We start from the raw sequence: 25,316 nt of genomic DNA on the forward strand, positions 1-25,316 counted from the left end.
GTACATATTACTACTCGAGTTGCTTTCACTGACCATTATGATAAAAAAAAAAATTCCCCGTTAAGATGCTCTTACCTTCTGGCCGTTCAGGATACACGACTGTGGCCTTCGCCCGGACACCCTGCTGTTATTCCAGGAATACACAGGAGGCCAGCTTCCACGCCTTGTCCCCAAGGTGCCAGGAGAGCCAGCCATCGTTGGTGTCGTGTGGAAAGCTCCAAGGCCATGTCCACTCAATGGAGTCTCGAGGATTCAGTGCAGTTGGGGATAGCAGCAAGATGTTATTCTGGTGGCCAAACCTCAACTTCAGTGAATCTTCCTTGGTTTCTACTTGCAGTTGTAGAGCGCAAGCAGCTATATGTGTTAACGTGTCCACTGGGCTCAGGGCTTCACCTCTGGGCTTCAGTGTTGAACCCGTAGCCTAGCAACAGGCCACTTACATCATCAAGTGCTTGAAGTTCCGTGAGGATCCTGGCCCTGGGAACCCCATCCTCCCGACACATCCCCGCTCCAGCATTCTCGCCTTACAGGCTACCCTCTTTCTATCTTCCACAATTGTCCCTGCGCGAGAAAGCTGGGGCACTGTAACAGGATTCTACAAACGCAAGACAATATAACAACAACTTAGAGACAGTAAAAATGAAGATACGGTATGATTTTTATACAGGTAACATAAGTTATAATAATCCCCAAGCCAGAGGATGTTTCTAATAACAAAAGTTATAATAATCATCAGGACATCGGAAGTTCCCAGTGCACAAAGACTTTAGGGACATTTAGACTCATGTTTTAGTGGCATCAACGTAGGCAAATCTTATTCATTAGAAAGGATGCATGCAAGAGATCTGTCCTGTGATAGGAATGTTGCAAGCATGCAGTCCTTTCCATGTCCACTATTCCATACTTTTACATCTTTCCTCTTTGGGTTTACTGTAGTGTATGTATGTGGCTACTGCAGGTGCATTCACTGACCATTATGTTAAAACAAAAGTCCCCGTTGAAATTCTCCTACCTTCTAGCTGTTCAGGTTACACTACTGTGTCCTTTGCGGCCACCGTGGTCCTACTCCAGGAATACCCAGGAGGCCAGCTTCAGTTGGTGTTGGCAGTAAGTTGTTATTCTGTTGTCCAAACCTCGTCTTCAGCGATTCTTCCTTGGTTTGTACTTGCAGTTGCATTGTGGAGGCACCTATATGTGTTAACATGTCTGCGTGTCTCAGGCTCCCTTTCGGTTTCTCTCTACTACTAATTGTTCAACAGTTTCTTCCTGCTTTTCACTAGTATGTGTCCCTGGCTCCAACAAGCATTGGAGTTCTTCACTCAGGGGGCTACTAGAGAGGGCACTATGATCCTCTAGTAACCACCGCCCTTGTCTAGTGTGAGTGTTTGTGCGACTCTACTTTTAGGGATCATTCACCTGCTGTGTCTTTATTTTCTTTTCAACCATTGGTCATGCTTTCAATACAGGAGGTGCCAGTGCCTCCAGTATCACCCTTCATCCTTGTCCAGCTCCTCCATTCTAAAGCTAATGGCACCTTTCTCTCCAGTCCTCCTAGTGCCTACTGTGCTACAGTGCATCACAGCAATTCTAGCTCAGTCTTCTGCACCTCTCTTACCTTCACCTCAATGTTTTGCCACTTGTGTTGTCATGCCACCTCCACCTGTGCTTCCCTCAGGAATTCGTCTTTTCGCTTGATGGCCTTTTCCTCCTTAGAGCACATGGTGGCGCTGCCATCTCGTTCTGTAAAGAATGTTTTACCTCTTCAATGGCACCTCACTGCTGGCGTTCTCGAGCTGCCTCTCTCACATCAATGCCATTTCCTTCTTCAGGGAATCCACAGAAACTTGCAACTCACGTTCTTGTGCCTCCATTTTTTTTTTTTTTTTTGAGGAACATGTCCTTCTCTTCTGTAGACTTTTTTAATGCTGTGAGAAGCAGCCAACCCACAGTCCCCACTGCCTCACAGGCCCTCTGTTTCTCAAAGGACCTACTTACTATACCAAGGGCCACTCCACTTGCCTCCAGTCCTGGGGTGGGGCCCAGTCCTCTAGGAGGCAAGCCACCTCAGACCACATACCCATTGGGGGGACAAGACACTGTCTTCCCATTCACTCAGGCAGCCCGCTGGAGCATCCCTCCCATAAGGGCAGCCTGTCTTTTTTCTTGGTCAACAATGTACCCTGCCGACTTCGCCAATTCTCTTCCAGTGGGTTTCAGCCCAGGCAAGTTCGCTATGGATTCAATGTGACCAAAGAAAATGACAGCAAACATTTTTTGGGGTGAAAGGATTTATTACCCGGCTTGTTCTCCTGGCGGTAGGTCGAACACTAGTTTCTGTCTCCGCCCAGACCACTGGGCCGAGCTCTCTATTTAGCGCAGTTATAGCTTGTTGCCTAAAGATGTGGAAGTGGCAGCCCAGCAACAGGCCAGTTACATCATCAGGTGGTCAAGTTCAGTGAGGATCCTGTCCATAGGAACCCCAACTTCCCCACATAGAGTCACACTGGAATTTAAAGACACAAACACCCTAAGGGGAAGAGGGAAGAGGCTGAGTAATAGAAAATACAAATCTTAATGGAAACATCTACATATCCAGCAGAATGAAACAACCAAGTCAAATATATTTACAACCAGTAGGAACCAGATAAAAGATGAGAGTGGTGCAACTTCTGGTGGTTAGGATCAAAGCTGCTCCAAAAGATGTGGCTGTTTGGAATGTTGTGTTCAAATGTGAGGATGTCATTTCATGAAGAATATCTAAAAGTTGGCATAAGTCATTCTGCTCGTCATTTATTGATTCACTCAGTTCTTATTTCATAATATTATGAGAGTTAGTCTAAGGAATTCTAGACATTGCCAATGTGAATGTTGTACTTTACATTAAAGACCTTATAATTTAGGGTAGTATACACATCACATTATCAAGTTCAATTATGTGCTGTAGGGGCTAAGATGCAAGACTATCAAGTATCAAGGTAGAGTGGAGGCTCAAAGATAAATTCTCCTTGGGGTAATGAAGAAATTGTGTCCATGGGTGTGAAACCATCTTATTTGAGATATGTCTAAGGAATCGGGATGGTTAGTTTATGAACAAATTGTTTATGAGAGGGTAGAGGGTATTAGAGATGTTAGTTAGATTGCACTAATTTGGAGTTCCTGGCTGTAGGAAACATTACCTTTCCCTTGGTTCTAGCAGGTAAAGCCAAAATGAGGAGAGAAAACATACAGAGAAGAGAAGGAACATAAGGGGTAAAGGAAGTGACTCTCTTTAAGACACTCGCTCTGTGCTAGGCTTGCACCAGGCACTGTATAGGAACCATTTTAGTTAAGTTTGCCAGTAAATAACTTGTGTGAGATGCTGCTACTTGGTTGATACTCAAGAGCTCCAGGCGATCACCCTACTTCTTTTTTTAAGAGAGATGATTTGACCAAACATAAGGGAGAAAAGATTTTTTTGACAAGGCAATAACTAGATGATCTAAATAATCATAGATAACAACATGAACAGTAGTAAAGGACACTAGTAATTGTACAAATAATGACTGTGTGTGTGAGAGCTGAAGTAGGTTATATCTTTAGAAAAAAAGCAAAATTTGGTATTCTAGTTTAGAACATTTATCATGATATATAATCTATCTACATATATTTGCATAATTATTCCTTTATAATATTTGTGTTTGGAAATATGCTATATCCAACCTGTTTCTGAAGATTACAAAAAACATGAAATATTTCAAAATACATCAAATACTACAAAATTTCCATCTATTTAATGCTCTGTTCTACTTTAAATTTCCTTAGATCCTATTCAAATCCATCTGACATCTAAAGTTCTTCTACCAGCCAAGCTTTATATGCAAATTGTTTAAGCCAAGTGTTACCATCTCTTATGCCACAAGAGATGATATTTTACTAGTTCACTAGTATAAATACAGAAAGATTTCAAATACAAATATAGAAAGAAAACCAAAAAGTAATACCCTTGCACATTATTATAAGACAGTAGATTAGAAACCTAAGCACTTTATACGAAATTAGTATTATGATGCACAACAGAGAGTCACTTTTATTTCACGATATTGTGTACAAAAGAACGTAGCAGCTTCCTGCTTAAGGTTACTATGAACAGCCGAATATAAATTTTTCAAAAAAGTCTAGAAACTTGGGTTACATATATTTCCTTACAGATTTCTGTTATAAGTTCCTGATTAATTCTGTGTTAATACAATGGCAAACTCTGTTTCAGAGGTCAGAGAAATATTTCTGAGTTGCAAAATTCTTGAGGTTATTTGCTCTAACATATAATAAAATGACTTTATATAGGTGATGATAATGTCAGGTAGACTGAAATGTTTATGACCAGGGTTAACTAATATAAGCAAGAAGAACATTGAGTAGTTGATAAATCTCATATTCTAAGGACTATTGAAAGCATATATACATATATATGTAGGCCAAATTAAATCTCCTGGGACATACTCCTTATAATGTTAAAATTGGAAACAGAATTTTCCAGTGTGCCTGTGATGGGGTGCATTACTGTCAGTTTTCCTCTTCAGTTAGTGAAATAACTCACCCTGTTAAGAAAATAATTTTACAGGATAAAGTAAAGAAAAACAGAAGAATCATACAGAATTAAAATTAATATACCAAGTCCTCATTATTTGTGCAATTGATTATAATTTAGGTATTTGTATCCAGATTAAATGACTTGTTTCCAAGTAAATTTGAACTAAAATTTTTAAGGCACTGATTGCACTGCTACGAAATTCCTAGTTGAATTCTCAGAGAGTAAATAAATGAGATAAAAAACAGAAAGAGTGTAATAACCAATAAGGTCTAGAAACTATGCCAGAAGATGCTTTAAAAAGCTTACATCGGTAGGCTGCACTTAACTTGTTCTTAGGGAGTGCAATTTTATTTCATTTTATGTTTTATTTTCTATATGAAGTCAATTTCAGCCCCCAGAAGTAAATTCATGTTATACCTGTTAAGTAGGAACATATATCTACACTTGAAGAAAACATTACCAAAACTTTCAGATACTTTCTTCAGTATAGACATTGCACAAAAACCCCAAAGATATACTGTGTTACTTAAAGAAGGTACATGGAGCATTTGGCAAGCTCTTCTACAAAAGGAGGAGATACCTAGCAAGAGAACTGATAACTACTTCATCTAAAACTTAAGAATAGCATTGTCTTGCCAGTGGGTTTCAGCCCCCGGCAAGTTCGCTATGGATTCAGGGTGACCAAAGAAATGACAGTAGAACGTTTCTCTGGGGTGAAAGGGTTTATTACCCAGCTTGTTCTCCCAGCGGAAGGTCGAGCACTAGCGTCTTTGCCTCCGCCCAGAGCACTGGGCCAACCTCTCTATATAGTGCAATAATAGCTAATTGCCTACTGATGTGGAAGCAGTAACCTAGCAACAGACCAGTTACATCAGCAAGTGGTTTAAGTCCAGTGAGGATCCTGGCCATAGGAACCCCAGCTTCCCCACAAGCACTTAGTGTGGGCCTTGGGTTCATCCACAATTATTGAGGTCATAAGCATTTAAAAATAACTTGCTCTGGGCTCAGAACTCAAGGGGGCAGGCACTAGAAGGGATACAGTAATCTTACTGAATGACTGTTGTCAGTAAAATGTCTTAAGCCATCTAGGGAGACAAAATCAATACTCAGGATACAATTAGAAAATCCAATACAGGAAAATAAAAAGTGATATATTAATATGTACATAATTTCTAAGGAACCATAAGGATAGAATGGGATACAGATGACTAAATTGATTTTTCTCTCTGCCTTTACCCAAACCCAAATGCACATACACAAAAAGTGAGTAAATAACATAGGATTCTCTTTACTTATGGGGTTCTCCAAAATAATTTAATATCGGGATAATATTAGTCACAGAGAAGCCCCTACTGCATTCATACTGAATAAGGAAATTTAGTTCATGAAATCTAAGACTCACTTATAATCTAAATGTTTACCTTTGTTCATTGCTGGATGTGTGGCATTTCTTCATTTATTCACGGTAGAAGCAAAGAACAGGGAGGCTTTAAAGGAAGAAGGCACAATTTGAAGTTTTTTGCACTAACCAGTGACTGTTTCCACTCTTATGAATATGCCTTCATTTGTTCTATTTCTCAATAAGAAATCATTGAGGACATGCTGAGAGATAATGGCTCATGAGTTTATGTTGGTAATAAACGAAGCCCTTTATTTAACTTCTGAAAGGACTTTGTTACTGTAAGTCTACATGTAGCCCTTAGTTTTTCCCTTGATTGAAACTGACTGTATAGAGCATGTTGCTATTTAATTCAATGACTCATTGCAGCAAACATTAAGCCCCTCCTAGATGCCCCTAAGGCTTAGAAGATAAAAAGATCATTGAGACTTTACAATAAAAAATGACTGTCATCTGAGGTTATGGGTTAAATGTTAATAAAACTCTGGAGATTTAATTAAATTTTACCTTTTATAGATGAATAAATTTCCAAAGAATATATGTATTTGTCCAAATCCTTACAGCCAAGGGTAATCAAACAGGGATGCATCATCTGAAGGGATGAAGATTCCACTTTCAGTTACTTAAATGTGTGTTGGCAGGAGACTTCAGTGCATCTGCACAGGGCAACTCACACATGGCAGCTGGCTCCTCCTTGGAAGAAGTGATAAGAAAGAGAGAGAGAGGGCAAGAGGAAGGAAAGACAGAGAGACAAAATAGAAGGTGCACTGCTGCCATATTTTACTGGTAACATAAACCAACCCTGGAACAGTGTGGGAGGTTATTACATAGGTTTTGAATACCATGAGACAAGATCACGCTCAGCTGGCTACTCCACCAGGTGGAAAAACAGCATGCTGATACTTCCCACTGTGATCACCTAAAAGACATGGCAGGCTAGGGTTAAACTGAAAGAAGAGTCAAACAAGCCAGATGCAATGGGCTGAACTGCATCCCTCTGACCCCCACCCCAATTCATATGTTGAGGCTCCAGCCCCCAGTGTGATGGTGTTTGGAGAAGGAGCTGCTAGGAGGTGGTAGGTTCCAGTGAGATCATGAGGGTGGGGCCCTCATGTGACGGGGTCAGTCAGGAGACATTGTAAGAAGAGACCAGAGAGCTTGCTCCCTTCCATGAGTGGAGCAGAAGAAGGTGGCCTTCTGGGAGCCAGGGAGACAGCTGTCAGCAGCAGACCATCATATTGTCACCCTAATTTTGGACCTCCAGCCTCCAGAGCTGTGATAAAATAAATTTCTGTTGTTCAAGCCAGATTTTTTTTTAAAGTCCTGTGTATGGTACATGAGGGCTCTCTGTCTCTTAGTCCACATGGCAGAACAGCCTAGAGCCAGGCATTTTTATTCTCCTAAGATGGGAGTAGGGGGAGGCCAGAGCCTGTGGTTCTCTCAAAAAGCAAGTGAACAAGCTGGGGAACTAGTACAGTTATGAGAGATATTGGAGACCCTGGAATAAAGCCTTCCCCATGCTGGCATTCCGGGAAATACGAAGACAAACTCCCCACCTCTTCACTCTAGAGAGAAAGTCCAAGTCCACAAATTATGCCACACACTGGAGTTTTCATACTTAAATGTGGTCATCAGTGAGTTTCCTGAAAATATTATTCAACATTCAAGGGAAAGATCTAGACACAGAGGCAGAAACAAGCAAGTCGAGAGAGTAAAGAGGAAGGATTAAGAAGAGAAATTAAAATGTAAACATAAAAATGAAATATAATGACAAAAGCCTTTTTTCTTTGCATTTTGTTTTATTGCAGTGTATTTTACATCTATAATCCACCCACTTAAAGTGTATGGTTCAATTATTTTTAGTAAATTCACCATATTATGAAACCATCCCCATCCATCAGGTTTAGAACATTTTTCATCACCCTGAAAAGATTCCTTGTGTCCATTTCGTGTTAATCTCCTTTCTGACTCAGTGCCCCAAGCAACCGCTCATCCGTTACCTGTCTCGATAGGCTTCCCTTTTTTGGATATTCCACACAAATGGAATCATATCGTGTGTGGACTCTCATGTCTTGCTTCTTTCACTTACGTTTGTGAAGCATACTGAGGCTTATCCAAGTTGTAGCACATATGTGTAATTCAGCATCAGAACTCTCAATACCTATTGGGAGACAGAGGATATCATATCTACAACAAAAGAGAAGGATATAATGACAAAGCAACAAACATAGGAAAATGGAAAGTGCTGGAAATTAAAAATGTACCAAAAATTTTTAAATATATCAAAAACAATGGAAGGTAAAATTGAGGAAACCTTCTACAAGAGTAATAATCACTATTAACAGGTTTGTTTATGTTCCTTCATATCGTTTTTTTGTATTCTGTGTGCTTGGTTTTTTATTTTTTAAATAAAATTTTTAAAATAAAAGCTATACTTGTCCACAAATAAAAATAATTTATATGAGGGAAAGTGAAAAAGAAACATAAATAGATAGCATACCTACAAAAAGGACTGTTTTCCATCCAGAGCAGGACATGTTGGTATATTTTATTGTCATCTTATTTATATGTGATCATCTTTATCATGTTATACTTAAAATCTTATATCTGTGTTTTCTCACTTAAGCTTTCATGACCTTTTTACCATAATTACACAGACCTTAAAAGCTTTACTCTTAATAACTGCCTCATAGTTCATCTGGTGGCCATATAATTATGAATCTTGACTTGTTGAACATTTAGGTCATTCCCATATATTCAGATGTATAAATAAATGTACATCACCACATAAACAACATTGTTCTAATTTATTTCTAGGTTAGATTGTCAAGTGAGATTCCTGGGTTGATGAGTAAGGATATTTGTTAAGACCTTTGTTACATATTATTGGGTTATTTTCCCTGAGGTTCATAACCATTCTACATGGTGACTTGTTTAGATCTGAACCCAATGCTCAGCAGTAAAACACTTCTCATTAGCTTCTTTGCCATATGTAGCATTCATAAATTATATAATATGGCATTAATACTTAAATGACAGAGGGATTTAATTTTGGGGTAGTATTGAAAATAGTTCCTTTTATTACATTTTTTTAGAGTAGCCAGGAAATTCCATGATGTGAAAATAAGCTTTACACTTAACTGATGACCAATATAGATTCCTACACACAACCAGTGCACATGTGCATGCACACACACACACACACACACACACACACACACACATGAGCACTCACACAAACATGAACACTTGGCAAAATTATTTATTGTTTCCAACATGTTTATCAGCATGAACAACAACAAACATAATTGGGGGCTTAGGTGGCATTTCCTAAAATCATCTCTATGCTTTTGTAGTACTCCCACAGTGCTTTTCTTCTGTATCATTATCCTTACCAGAGTGCATTTAAATGAACACTTAAGATGAACTCTTTTTTTATTACCACCAATATAGATGTAACACAAAGTAAAAGTTATGTATGACTTACCTTTCCAACCCTAATATCAAGTCCACGATGTCTACCACATAATTTACTAATAATATTTATCAACATGGACTGAACTTCTTTAAAAAAGTTCAGCGAAGTGTGAATTTAGGCCCCTTTTGGTAATTATTTGCTATATTTCCTTTAGTTAAGCAACTGTGCCTTTCAGAAATGCCAGTCATTTTCCTTTCCTTTCCAAACAAATCTTTATTTCTTGTTTTTCTAGAGATCTGCCTGCTGACCAAGGGACGCCGCACTGCCAGTGTTCGAGCTGATACATATTGTCGTCTTTATTCACTGTCTGTGGACAATTTCAATGAGGTCCTGGAGGAATATCCAATGATGAGGAGAGCCTTTGAGACAGTTGCCATCGACCGACTGGACCGGATAGGTACTCTTTCTTCAGTTTTCTAATCTTCTTTGTGCACAATGTAATTTTAATCCAGTGGACTGATGTATGTTTGCCATCATAAGTCCTAAATGTAAGGTTGTAGATTGCTTGTTGATTAACATACAAATTGCAGTTGGCTCTAGCCATATTTCTACTACGTAACTTTTTAAAGTATTCATCTCTATTTTTACTAGCTGCACAATCTGATTTCCCCAGTTGATACCAAGACAATTTGAATCCTCAAGTTAAAAGCAATGATAAAAATTCTAGGTAGCACTAAAATTGAACTAAAAATACATAGTGAGTCTACATCACAAAACAAATTTTATTATGAAGGTTTTTTAGTTTTTAAGGATCAACTTTACATTTTTATCCTTAGATTGAGAATTGGAAATTTGTGCGTTTTAATTGTCTCAGTAGAAACTTCTGGAATTGTTTGTAATACAGACTCAAGCAGAAAAAGCCTCGATAGAAGTGCCTTATATGGATGCTTTACTTTGCAAATATCAATTTATTTCAAAGTCTTCTCTGCTCTCAAATAAAAAAATGTAAATTAGACTTTAGTAGATATACTAGTTTACAGATTTGATTAATTGCCATAGTAAAGTTAGATCAGCTGGGCTTGCTGTTCACTTCCCAAGATACGCTGGAACATTCTGATGTCAGAAGGTGGTATGGATTCATTTTCCACACCTAAATCCTCTTCTCCCACCCTACCCTGCTCTGCCCCCTTGCCCTACTTAACTCTACTCATCCCTCCTTAGTTTAGACCTCACTTCCCTGTAAAAACCTTCTCTGACCTCCTGTCCCACTAAGAGTCTGAGTATGCTGGGTATGTTCTCCCAGACTCATCGGAAGGTCTTCCATTACAACATTGCCTTCATTATTGTAATTGCTTCACAGACTCTGAGACTTATGAATGCAGAGATTGTGTCTAATTCACTATTACACTTACAGTTCCTAGTACACCATGAATATTGTAGAAGAGAGGTAGGGAAGGTTGACAAATCAATGAACTCGAAGGAGAAAGGGCTGGGATCTTTGGGAGTAAGCAAAGAGGTCCTTCAACTGCTTCATTCTTATTAGAGGTAAGGACTTCTGACTGATAAAGTCTTGCGTCAGCTTTTCTTCTATACTTTACATTTTTGTTTTCACTCTATATTAGTAGGACAAAAACTCCTTGAGGGTCTGAAATTCAGTTAGAAGTAAGGGTGGTATTTGGACATTGCCTTTAAACATAACACACATATTAGAAATTCACATTGACAACTTAGAGATGTAAGAGGACATAGTGTCCATGGAGACAAAGCCCATTAAAGAAGTGAGTACTCCTGAAAGCATCTTTACTTAATTTGAAAATAACATCCCTCTTTGTGGTGTATGAGTTCTCATGGTAGAGCTAGGAACTAACTTCTGAGCATAGGAGTTCTTTCCTAAGCCAGCTACACAGCTTTAGAGAAAACATTAAAATCAGGATATTTCAAGAGATTTCTGTTACTCATAAAGAGGGTTAAAATTTCACTCTTATCTAATTTATTACAGTTAATTTTTATAAAGAAGTTGGCATGAAATGGTTTGCAGTCAATAATGTGGGCCATAAAATTGCTAATAAGCACCAAGCATTTGCAGTTTTCATACCTAAAAAGTTGTAACATTGTACTACAAGTTACGGTATTTTTCTACAAGTCCATAGATACTTAAAATTATGAAATACTGACTATTCTCATAATCACACAGAAATATCATCCTTCTCCATTTTATGGCTATTGCTTATGAATGTATACAGTATTTAGTGTTAACGAATCTCTCTATAAAATAGGAAATTTAGTTAAGGACAACTTTATTGCTAAAAAAATGGATATGTACCCAGGAGGCACAGCCCTTGGTTGTCTATGAACCAAAAGTGCGACCAGAGGAACAAAGGGAGAGGATTGGTTTTATAGTAAAAGTTTCTGGCCAGGTTTCGGCACAGGCCCATTATGTAAATGAGGGAGGCAAGCTTGTTACATCTGGATTGGTTGATGCAAGTTGCAGCTGATTGATTTTCCAGCCCTTGTCTGTTTTGGCAGCAGTAGTGGGACCATGTGAGGGACTGGTTTGGCTTTGGAGAATATGCTTTATTTTGTGGGTCTTCCAAGAACACAGAATAGTGTGTCGCCTCTTGTTAACACATGGGTATCCTACTCTGTTTTGCTTTGGGCCTCAGTGAGCCTGACAGAAGCCATCTTGTTTTCTGGCATAGCTGGATTTTGGGAAAGGCTGAACTCATTTGCTTTCATGCTGTTTTCACATTAGCTAAGACAGTATGCTCAGTCATCATTTATATTTATTACTAACATAGGAGGTTTTGTTCTTTGGGAAGTTAGGACAATTCTGTAAAGAGAGACAGTAACTATTTTGGCAGTCATCTAAAATGATAGTTTTACCAGTCAAGTAAATTATAGCATGTATTTCCATTCAAAAATATTCCTTGTTACTTTATATGATACTTTATTTAGCAATATGACAAATTGATTTACTTTTCTGTTACCGTATTCACCTGGGTATTATTTTATCAAGAGGTCATAAAAAAATCACCAATTTTCTCCTCTTTCTTCAATCTAATTTTAATTCTGATGGTTATACTGCCAGAGAATGTCCACTTATTGCAAACCACTCCAATACCAATGTCATCAAAAAAGGAGACGTAATGCTTATTGAGGTACTAGAGTGAGCCAAGAGCCTGCCCTCTAGGAGGTCTCTTCAATCTCACAATCTCTCAGAAGAGGAAAGATTATGAGGTGGTTCTTGATCTGACTATGCATAAGAATCCCCTGGGGACATTTGCTTTTGAAGTACTTAAATCTAGACCCCTGTCTGGTTATTCTGATTTAATTGGCAGGGTATAGATGGCAATCAGTATGTTTTAAAACTCCAAAGATGAGAAAAATATGAAAGTGGTGGGGAGGATCACTTGCATAGGCCTTGCCACAGTGCTTCACAAATGTGCATGTGAGAATCACTCAGGGATCTCAGTAAAATGCAGTATCTGGTTCAGCAAGTGCGGTGAGACCCAAGAGGCTAGAGAACCCTCAAGCGATACACATGCGGCTGGCTGGTTGTCTGTAGTAAGGATCTACAAGCGATTTATGTTTTCTCTCCCCAGTCCTATTAGTTTTTAACCACATTTTCATGGGCATTGTTCTTAACCTTCCTGTGTCCCATTCTCCTTTTGGGTGAAGTGGGATTGTGAACACCCTACCCCCTAAGAGCTGAGGATTAAAAACAATTAATCTCCCTAAAGCCTTCAGTTGAGTGTCTGTCAGATAGTAAGTGTTCCATTGTCTTTCTTGAAAAGGTAGCTTTCAACTGAAGTTTTTTTTCCAGGCCCATCCTGATCCAAATGCCCTCTCCTCTCCCACGCTTCAAGGCAGCCCTCATGTTAAATATCTCCATTTCTTCTGTAAAATGGCAGCCATCTTACAGACTTTTCAACTTGACTTGCATAGTAGGTAATATTCATCAGAGAGACAACAGGAAGCGTGCAGGGCAGGAGCCACACTTTGCATATGCTGTCAAGGTGAGTACTTGCTTTTAAGCCTCTCCATTAAACACTGGCACACTTCGGTTCTCAGAAGCCACTCTCACTTGCGGTTGTCGTCAGTCATTTGTAGGCTTTCTAAATGCCCTTCTTTGTTCTGCTGACAGGAAAGAAAAACTCAATTCTTCTGCAAAAGTTCCAGAAGGATCTGAACACTGGTGTCTTCAACAATCAGGAGAATGAGATCCTGAAGCAGATTGTGAAACACGACAGGGAGATGGTGCAGGCAATCCCTCCGATTAATTACCCTCAAACTGCAACCCTGAATTCCACGTCTTCGACCACAACGCCCACCGCGCGCGTGAGGACCCAGTCCCCGCCGGTGTACACGGCCCCCAGCCTGTCTCACAGCAACCTGCATTCCCCCAGCCCCAGCACGCAGACGCCGCAGCCCTCGGCCGTGCTGTCGCCCTGCTCCTACACCACGGCGGTCTGCAGCCCACCAGTGCAGAGCCCGCTGGCCGCGCGAACTTTCCACTATGCCTCTCCCACCACTTCCCAGCTATCGCTCACGCAGCTGCCAACACCGTTACCGCAGCCACCGCAACCGCCACAGACGCCGCAGCCGTCGCAGCCGCCCAGCAGCTCCACGCCCAAAAATGAGGTGCACCGCAGTGCGCAGGCACTGCACAATGCCAGCCTGACCCGCGAGGTCAGGCCTTTGTCTGCCTCGCAGCCCTCACTGCCCCATGAGGTTTCCACTCTGATTTCCAGACCTCATCCCACCGTGGGCGAGTCCCTGGCCTCCCTTCCTCAACCCGTGACAGCAGTCCATGGCCCAGGCCTTCAGGCGGGGGGCAGGGGCACTGTCCCCCAGCGAGTCACTCTGTTTCGACAGATGTCGTCGGGAGCCATTCCCCCCAACCGAGGAGCACTCCCACCTGCACCCCCTCCACCAGCAGCTGCTCTTCAGAGAGAGTCCTCGGTCTTAAAAACAGACCCAGATGCAGAAAAGCCACGATTTGCTTCAAATTTATGATCCATGCTGATTGTGAAAGCAGAAAGAAATACTCTAATTTAAACTGAGGATACTCTCAGACCTTATTTTCCTCTGTCTCCTGATAGATCCCCTATAGCCTACTACGGAGAGATATTTTAGACAGCTCTGGCCTACATGCAAAATGTAAAAAAAAAAAAATATATATATATATATATATATATATATATATACGTATATACTATTAAATATATATCTAAATTCCTAAGAGTTCAAAAGACCTGTTTAGCATTCAGTGTTATATGTCTTCCTTTCTTTACATCATTAAAGGATTTAAAATGTTGTTGTAAGATTATTTATTTTTAGCCTACTTTTACTGAATTCCTTTGATATATGTATTTCTCTTTTATGAAGAGTTCTTTGATTCATTGGAAACAAAAACAAAACTGATTTTTAAAAAGGCAACTCAAGTGAGCTACTGAATAGTACCAATCAGAACTTTCATTAGCTGTGTCTCTGCATCTAAATTGTTAATCATTAATTATGAAGGATTACACAGCAAATCCGATTTTATAGGTCTAAATTATATTTAGGTGCTTTCAATTTTGAATTAAGGTAAAGAACACACTGTATGCCTGGCCATGGTTGGAGACTAGCATTGCCGCTTACAGAATCTCTCTAACCTCAGATGTGTTCATTGTCCTTTCAGAAAGCTGAAGGGTATTTGTCTTCATGTTATCAGACTTTTACCAAGACTCAATCAATGTTAGCTGTAAATAACTTTTTCAACCCAAATGAAATAGCTATTCTGTTCTGTACGAAGGTAAAAGTCATCGTTTAAGAATTTAGTTTTATTGCTTTACTTCAGAACTTAAGAGTTTTAAATTTTACAAAACTTTATTGTGACACTTACTCAACTGTAATGCAATGGCTTGAAACCTACAATATTATTTTAACCTGCAATGTTTTAGGCAAACTTGTATGCTCAGTTCCACAAATTGCTTGTATTACACCAAAAAATCATTACTTTTCTTCCTTCTTGCCATAATCAAGCATCTGAAACTAGTCCCTGCATGCTTTTTGGTAAAAAGAAGAGCTTCAAATCAGTCATTACAGGAAAAGACTTAAACTATTTCTCATTTCTAGAAAAGAATAACCATTCATTAATTGCTTATCTTAAAATTCCTCTAAGGCTGACTTGGATCTCTGACCTAAATCTAGAAGTGAGGTTTTCACTTTCATTTAATATCATTACTGTTATCATTTAGATAATAATTTGCAAAACCACAGCTTGATTAGGAATTGCCAGGGTGTCTGTGTCTTCACTGTAGTTGGTAGTTTACTGTGGTATTAATTTAAGGAAATAAATGCACTATAGCATCAGGTCCATTTGGGAACACACACTCTGCCCTGTGTACGTTATAACAAAATGGTTAGTAAACCTTTAAGCCATGTGGTGACTAACATAGCCCTTAAATAGGAGGTTTGTTATTCAAATGCGCTGAAAAAAAATGAATGGACAAGGTGACAGAAAGCAGGGGTCAAACTGAATGTCTGTGAGCATTGTTTGTTTGTCTGTTTCCTTAACTCCATGATCTGTGAGCATCTGCTGCTTCTCAAAGAAGTCCCTTAGTAATCATTTGTGCCTAATGACCCCACGATTGTGGTGGCTGATTGGAACACAATTGGATGATTCCTAATAACCGACTTCTATAAATAACCCAAGTTAAGAGAATGACCTGAAGTGAAGGTCTTCGGTATCTTTGACACCGGCGATACATTTAAGAAGAACTTAACAAAGATCACACATCAAATGGGACAGGGCCTCCACATAGACTTGAGGACAGAAAAAAAAAAAGCAAAAACTCTAAAATGGATCCACGCTGCCGGTTATGCCTTTTACAGATATAATACCTATAATACCAAAATGAGTTGTTATGTTTAACTTCTAACAGATCCCAGCTTATGTAGAGGTTATCAACAATGCTAGCCAATGTATTGTTATCACTAACATGGTGGTGACATGTGATGGCATGTTAGGAATGGTGTAAGAAAGGGATTGTTCAGTCTACCTAAAACTGTGGGAAAGCTGCAACATTTACATATCAGTACCAAACTCCTTTATTTTATTAAAATATTGAGATTAACTTCAGTTTATTAAGATCATGTATTGGTCCTTTAAACTATTAAAGGTTTACATTTGATAGGACTAATGGGTTTGGTAGTGAAATATTTTTATATATATAAATTTTTGGTTTTTTTTTTTTTGAGCACTATTGGGAAATGTAAGCAAAATTGAATTGCATGGTCTTTCAGTGCAACCATAAAATTTTTATTCACTTTGTAACAGAATGGACAAAAAACTAAGGTTTATATGTTAAACTAATAAAATGATACAGGGTAAATTATATATATATAGATGTATGAATATATATACTTAGGTTAAGAAAAAAATTGACTCACTTTCCTGTAATATAAAAGTCCATTGTTAGTTGAAAAGTGACCTCTTTTCTCTGTACATAGTTAAGCCCCCAAGTATGGAGTTTTAATCTGTACAGAAAGAAATGTATTACTGAAAAGACTGGTCTTTCTGCTGCTGGGAAAATAGCTGATTCTTACAACTGTATGATCAGGGATGAGTTAGAATATTTCTTTTGTCTTTGCTCAAAGCCATACATATATAAATATATATAAAGATTATTAATAAATTCAACAGAAAATAAACAAATCATGAATATTTTATTTTATCAATATACTCTTAATCAAACATTTTGTTTTATTAATGAGTACAGATTTGCCTCTTTTTATCTTTGCATCATAAGATTTCAAAGTGTGCTTATATTTGCACCATTATAAAATTAATTATAGATAATCTATAGTTGCAGAGAGAAATGTAAATAGAATATTGGTTTTCCAGTTACTCCTGTATTTTACTTCTCTCTATAGTACAAGTTAATCATTTTAAAAAATTATTTGCTTCTTTAGTATGTGGTAATAACCAGTTTCAAAACACACCCATTTCTGTGCTATTATTGGATATGGGGATGAAAAATAATTGTCCTAAAATTTACTTAGACAGCCTATTTTATGATCGCCTTGGGTCTTGAAAAGGCTTTGGATAGTGCTAGAAACTCCCTCTTTTTGAATTGAGATTGAAAAGCCTGACAGTTTATTACAGTGAGTGAAGGATTCTCGAAAACATAAGGATAAATGGCAGGAATGGCAGTAGATGTTATTCATCAAATAAATAGCGTGTCTTCAGGTCTGAGTGACCACTCCGTGAGTGAATGATTCTCTGATGGATTCTACTCCACTTTAAAAAGGTGGTTATTTTACCATTTCTAAACTTCAAGTGAGGTAACATCCACAGGACACTATAAAGTACACAGTCAAATTATTAGAATAATTCCTAAAGTACAGTCAAATTATTAGAATAATCCATAGGGGGCATATGTGATGTAAACAACGTAAGTGTTTAAACTTTTAGGTCTATTATCTCAAAGCCTGAATTATTTATACTTCAAAGTATAGGAGGTTCCTATAATCTTCCAGGCCTATTTTTAAAGACTCTTGCCTTCTTTTTCAACTTAGGTGTTTATATTTGCCAATTTTACTATGCTGCTTTGCTTTTATGGACCTCAGTTTCATTGTTTATAACATTAATCTGTTTGAATAAGATTTCTCCTTTATACTTCTTTCTAGAATATGTATCTTAAAACCCAGATATGGTTATTTTGTTCATATACACTACACCTAGCAAAGTTCTATTACATGCTCTGCCTGTTCAAAAAATTATTTATGCTGTACAATACAAAAGAAATGTGGTCCTTGTAGAATAATTGCATGCTGAACATCAATAGCCACTTTGAGTCCTGAAAGTTATGGTCAAGTATTTAAGCAAGTGTGATTGGCTGCATGCACTGAATTGTTAGCTCAGTTCTATAACTTTACTCAGTATGTCCTTTTTCCAGGAAAATGGGATGGAACAAAGAAGATTTGCCGGTGTATTCAGAGTTAAGTAGACCTATTGGCACTAGAAAGCAGTGACTTTCTGAGCAATTTTAATTTTTTCCTTTTAAAAATGGCATCTATTTTTTATAAACTGGCCAACAGTGAAGTCAGTTATGTGGAGAACCCCTGCTTTGAGAAGGAGAGAAGAAAGTATGAATTAACCTCTGCCTAAATTCATCAAGGATATAGGAACAAACCTGGCCAGAAAACCATATTTGTCCTCCTCCCATTTTGGAGTTTTGACCAGAGGCCACATTCCTTCCTCCGAGGGGCAACTGACATTTCCATTCATATTTTCCATTTTGTTCATCATTTCCTTTATAGCTTTAGGGTATGAAGTGTATGAGCTTTACTATATAGGAAAGATTTTATGGCATAGTCACAAATCTGTTGCTAGGAAAAGATAACTTTATTATAATTGTTTAGAATCATATCAGTTATTTTGAAATACTTGATGGAGTCTCAGTTTTGGCCACTCTCTCAATGAAATTACACTACCTTTTCTCCAAATCCAAACATGTTTTCTCTCTGTCAACGAGTGATCAGAAAAGGAGATTGTCACCCTAAGCAGCACAGCGACGAGGGCAGCCTGAGCGAGGCATTTGCCTCAAGCACAAACTTCGGAGTGCCAAAAAAATCAATGATCAAGACAAGTAATGTTTGAAGCAATATTTAAAAATTAAAATTAAGGTAATAATTATGAGGCAAATGTCAATTTTAAATTGAAACAGAGATCCTGCCCTGCGCCTGCCTGACCTGCCTCAGTTGCCTCACTCTAATCCTGGCCTGGCTCCCTACCGAGACTTCCATGGGACAAAGGGTTTCAAAGGGTGTCTGTGATAAAAGCTTTGCCCCACTTTGCTTTGTCACACACACTGCGAGTTGTTTGAAAGGCAATGAAAAGGACCTATGCATAAGGTTCAGGGTTTGTTTCCCAAATCCCTGATGGGGAGAGAAAAAGTAATATATTAAATGCTGGAGAAGGAGCTAACCTTTAACTGATAAAGGAAAGGAAACCTGCTTTTTTCTAAAATAGGGATGTTCAGCAGAACGCAGGTGACTGGGCCCCTCGGCAGTACAGTGCTGCTGGCCGGTATGACAGGCTGACTGAGAGTGGAAATGGAATGGGTTTTAAACCTAAACACCCTGAAGAGTTTTATCATCAGGCCAATGGTTTTACAGTTTTCTCCTTTATCTTCCCAATTTTACAGAACCAGGATTATCAGCTGAGAGGACACATGTTGAGATGTGTGTGTTGCTAATGTGACAGGAAAAATAATTTGTGACAGAGCAAAATTAGGGGCTACTTAGAACCTCATGCAGCCTTGTGGTAATGCCGGATCCTCAGGAAAGTCCTAGGTCTGCTGAACAGGGTAATGGGAATGAGAAATTGAAACTGAAATGGCACTGCATAAGACAAAGAATATAGGGGCCGGGAAGGGTCTGAAGGTAAGTTAGAACCTGTATGGAGGAAAAGGGGTGATGAAATAGCTTTGGTTGAAACAAAATGATTACTCCAGGTCTTGCTGGAAGCACTGCACTCAAGGGTTGATGAAGATAGTAGTCGCTGGAGCTATTTCATTTTCAATGTAGAATCAATGGTCATTCCCTCCCAAAGGGAAACATCTCTTTATTTTTTTAATTGTAAATAGTTAAATAATAACATTTGAGCCAAGGATAGTATATATTCAATTGAACACATCTGAATAAATAAATAAATACAATACTTGTTCAAAAAGTAAGCACTGTTTTGTTTTTAATAAAACAATTGAATACAAGTCATTCAGAGTTATTCAGACATTTTTTAAAATAATGAAGGTGTTTTATCAAAAAAACAAAAAGATAAACCAAATTGTTATTTAGCCAGGCTGATCATAGCTTTCCCCAGAGAAAATTCAGATTTGTAGAAGCAAAGATATTTCCTTGACAGATTCTTAATCTCTCTTAACTTTATGAGGGAAACTCCTCAGAAGTGGGAAATCTATTTTTTAAAGAAAAACATGAAGAAGTTTTAAAGATTTGAACAGTTTGCCAAATGCATTCTCATTTTCTCCTTGTAATGTTTTTGTCTAACGCCTGTTTCCAAACATTTAATGATAAAAGTTGTTTGCCTAACTCTTCTCCAAAGACCTATTACCAACATACTGTAGTTCCAGTGAAAATGTGCAGCTCTGCAAAGCATCATCATATGCTGATATCTACCATAATGAACTATTTCATTTGAGAAATATTAAATAGTATTTAATAAAGGCCTATAATTTATAGCATGCAAATTCCCCATATATCTTCATACAAAGGATCAAAACATAAACTGTATTGCCTTGTAAAGAGACTGATGGGAGGGTGATTATTATCCTTCCCACAGTAATTATCTTAAAATGCTTAGCACATATCCCAAAGACGTAAGCAAAAATCAAAAGAGATTTGTCTCCCCAATTCAAAATAGCCTTCAGGACCAGTAGCAAGTGCATATGCGTATCCTAAACCGTCGTTTATCTCAACTTGGTAATAATAAGGCCCATTTTGGGAGTCAGCTAAAACTCATTAGAAGCCCTAATCTCTCAATGCAGTAGATGATCTAGTTTAGCATTACTATCTGTGATCACAAACAAAATGTGGTCATTTTCATGTATGGCTAATAAATTATCTCTTAAGGCCCTCTAGACATGTTCCAAAAGCTTTTTGATATGTATACAGCTTTACAAACTCAAACTCTCAAGAATCTAAAGATCTGTGCTATTTACTTATAAAAGTCTAATAACTTTATAACCTTATATCTAACCTAAGTTATATTTACTCTCATAGAAGAACAATGATCAAATCCATCAGTTTGGGCTGTTTTGCATAGCTATTTATGAAAGGATGATTATTTGCATATGACATTCTATATTTCTATGGGTAAATGAACAAATAATTTCTCCACATTTGAAACTCCTAGCTAATGGCTTCTGAAGGTGATACCTGTAATTAAAATTTAATTTTTCTAAAGCTAATTTATTATTAGCCTTCACATGAACACATAAGCAGGAATGTATTACATGATTTTGTTAATTGCTCCAAGCTTTGAATATTGGCAAGTTTTAAGACTTCAGCTAGATTGTTAAAACAATTTTTCAGATAAATCAGTTACAAACATTCAAAATTTTAGTTCAACTATTTTGACAAGAGTTCTGAGTAAGTTAATGCAAAGATTCATTCTAGATTGAATTATTTTGCAAGAAAAAAAGGATTGGTTGACAATGATTTTTCAGAAAATTACTGGTTATAGATTATTATCATGGGCGTTAACTATTTCCTAAGAGAGTGAAATATGTCTCAGAAGTGCTGGCCTTAAGTAATTTTGGGAAATATCTTTTTCTTTTAGATGTAACAAACATATATGAGAGCAAAATGCAAACTTCCCTGAATACATTTTTAAGTGACTTCAGTATCTATCTGACATATCTACCTAAGCAATTAGTATTTCTGCAAAATGTTAAGTATCTCTGATAGCTCATCTAATTCCTTCCTATTGTCTCAGTTCAACATATTAAAACACATGTTACTTTGATGACAAAAAAACAGCAAAGTTTCCAAAGGCGCTCCATCCTTCCAAAATGAAATAGTTGACAAGAGTCAAAGCCTCATGTTATGTAAACAGACCACAGCTTTGGAAATTTTGAAAAGGGCTTTCATGCCCTCAGATATGAAGACATGAAAAATTAGGGAGTTTAAACACCAGCTAAAAATAAAAGATATGTCACATCTGAGTTCTTAAACTATCCTAACCTAATCTTTTATACATAAACACAGTTCAAGACTTCTTCCTCCCCATTTTACCAGGAATTGTTTCAGGATCCACAGGGCCTAGAGACCCTTGGATTCACAAGGAAACAAACTTTGTTGGCAGCGTACACTGGAAAACACTGCAGTAACAGGGATGAAAAGGGGAAATGACACTGAAAGAGATCAAATAAATATCTGAAAAGTGCATTAAATATTCATTTTGATAGCAAGGAGTGCTGCAGTGTTCTGAAGAACAAAAGGGAATATGACATTGAAGAAGTTAGGAAGATTTACTATTAGAACATGTGGCATAGACTTTGGTTGATTATCAAGGGACTGCTTTTTTCATCACTTACTACCAAATTCCTTCTGGAATATGTGCATAGATTCCTCAGTCTCTTTAAAGATGCGCTTTGTGGGCATTTAACATTGTATTTAATATTCTCATTTGCTATGATGAATCCTCTCCAATGACCATGTTCCTTTATTATAATGGAGCTAAGAATATGTTCCTTAAGCAAAGATATGCATTTCAAAGGAAGTCGTGAAATCTTTATAAACAACATATGAAAAAATAAGACAGAACTGGTTAGTTTATAAGGACAAGGAGAATGCAAAGGTGAAGGAAGCAGCCTTACTAACTGTCGGCTATAGGAACTCAGTTTCAGCAAATTAGAAATACAAGATATAGTAAGAAGGAGGAAAGTTTTGGAAAACGAAGACATTTTTATGCCTCTGTTTCAGAACTAATCTTACTTCTCTTCTCTATGAAATGTCAATTGCATCAGTATGAATCCTAGGCACATCAAGAAAAATGTGACTATTTTGGAGAGAAGAGGGGGTGGATTGAACTAAGAATGTGAAAAGACCTAAAAACATGGTCTATTCCAAAACAAAAAGCAGCATTTCAGCTTAGAGAGAAGCCAACCTACTAGTGGACCAAGAATTGCTCAGCTGGGGGTGGGAGGTGGGGAACCTCTAGGTGTGCAGGCCACATGGAAGGTTTCTGCTACCACAAGATCATGACCACGATTAAAAAGTTGTCCACATTTTCCAGAGCTTAAACATAAGAAATCAGCTAATACTATACATACACATATAAAACGGCACACTGTCAAAGATATGTATCTTCTCATGTACTTACAAATAGTAAAATTCTCTCTGTAAACAGTTCCATCCAGTGGGTACCAGTCCCTAGAGAGTGTGGGTTTGTATGGGGAAAATGAGAATCTAAGAAAATTTTTCTGATATAAGTATGTACTAATGTTTAAAAATTATTTTACATAAATACCTTTTTGAGGTCTCATGCATAGTGCACATAAGACATACATGTATTCATTAACAAAAATTTTATTCTATCAATGACTATCATTTCAGAGAGTAATAGGCATATTACAAAATATTAGTTATAAAAAGGAAGCATTGATAACATTAAGAACCATTGTCCTAAATGCTAATGTGTACAGTGATTTGTGCTGCATTCTTGTAATGAATGGCCTTACTGCTGAACAGATATTCTAATCTTTATGTGATAGTACATTTTATAATAGAAAGTATTTGGAGTTCAGAGGCATAAAAATAAGAAAAGGCAACAGTGAGGAGAAAATTATCAAATTAATTTGAAAATAGCAAATTGGACTCTCTTTCCTACAGATCGCCCATCATCAGATTTATAAAATTTGAAATATAAAATAAAGTTATTGAAAATTACCTAAGAATGGAAGGAATGTGGGCCTTATTTTGCAATAATTAATTAATTGATTAATCTTGCAGACTGCCTAGTAGTAGTTGATCGTTTGCATAGCCAGAGGAATCAGCTGAATGGTAACATCTGAAGAAGTTCTATTGGTCCTTTTACTAAATGTCCCCTACATTGCTTGGAGTTCCTGTTACTTAATCACTCCATTTGGTTTCATTTGTGTCCATTTTCTTGTATATATGTTACCTTAGAGGTTCAATCAAACTAATTCATCAAATTCATTTCTTAAGCACATATGGTGTGGCAAGAAACATTCTAGACAATGTGGATATGGCTGTGAAAAAGGACCCAAATTTGTGCCTTCATGAAGTTTGTATTCTTCTATGAAGAAATACATAATAAATAAAACAAATAATTTAGATAGTGAGAAGAGCTTTGGAAGAAAACAATGCAGAGAAGAGAGAAAGGACAGTCAAAAATAGGGATTGGGGAAGGTTTGCTATTTTTAAGTGGCATAGCAGGAAGGGCTTTATTGAGCTGATCGTTAAACAGGGACCAAAAAGGATCTATCAACCGACATAACTAGGTGTCCTCCTGTACCTTGCTATTGAAAGTAGGTGCATAGACCTGCAGCACCTGTATCATATGGGAACTTGGAAGAAGTGCAGAATCCTGAACCTTACCCTGTACCTACTGGCAGGAGTCTGAATTTTACCAAGATCCTTAGGTTATTCATATGGGAATTAATATTTGAGAGTACAGAGCTAGTAAATTCCTAAGAGAGGTAAATAAATTTTAAGGGCATTTGAGGAAACTTCCTGGTGTAAGAACATTTCTAGGGATGCCAAGTGAATGTCAGACATCATAGCAAGGGTTCTTGGCTAGATGGGAAAAATGGGACATTACATAAGCATGAATATCAATGAGAAACAAAGCTAGACACTTGTGAAAGCCAGTAAGGCAGATTTTATTCAGGCAATTGTAGTAGGGGAGAGAGTCTCCATGTAAAGTGTGTTTACTGAAATCCACTGGTTAAAAAAAAAATTGGGGGAGGGAAAGGCTTTTAAAATGCTGGGATGTACTAAAAAAAAAGTACTAAGGATGTTTTGGGAGGTTGATCAGAGTTTGTTGACTGGCCCTTCTCTGATGGAGAAACAAACTTCTCATATCATTAGGGGAGGAGACAGTTTTACAAAATGGAGCCAAGTACCCACCATAGTTAGGTTCTTATTCTCTCACAGGAACTAGGAAACAGGAGAGCTATGTCTGTGGATGTTTATTTACTTTTCAAAGAGATGGCTCCCAGGTCCTTGAGGAGATATTTCTTGGTGGTATAATTGCAGCTCAAAAAAAAAAAAGAGAAAGGATTTATAATTGCAAGTTTTTTAAAGAAACTACTCTAAGAAAAGGGAGTGGCCTATAGCAGAACAAACAGCAAATTCTTGTGGCAGTGTTTAGGTTTCTTAGGAAACTATTTTGA

At 37.7% G+C, this 25,316-nt stretch overlaps 1 protein-coding gene across 1 annotated transcript in view; it reads left to right on the forward strand.

Annotated features, from left to right (window-relative positions):
* HCN1 (hyperpolarization activated cyclic nucleotide gated potassium channel 1) overlaps positions 1–14,539 on the forward strand; it is a 534,584-nt gene extending 520,045 nt beyond the window's left edge. Inside the window, exons 7-8 of the mRNA XM_073236418.1 lie at positions 9,680–9,844; positions 13,532–14,539. Of these exons, the coding sequence (XP_073092519.1) occupies positions 9,680–9,844; positions 13,532–14,403 (1,037 nt within the window). The 3' untranslated portion in view covers positions 14,404–14,539. The remainder of the gene's footprint in view (positions 1–9,679; positions 9,845–13,531) is intronic.
* Positions 14,540–25,316: the final 10,777 nt, after the last annotated feature.

The sequence above is a fragment of the Manis javanica genome, chromosome 1 (genome assembly GCF_040802235.1).
Source record: "Manis javanica isolate MJ-LG chromosome 1, MJ_LKY, whole genome shotgun sequence".
NCBI classification, from domain to species: domain Eukaryota; kingdom Metazoa; phylum Chordata; class Mammalia; order Pholidota; family Manidae; genus Manis; species Manis javanica.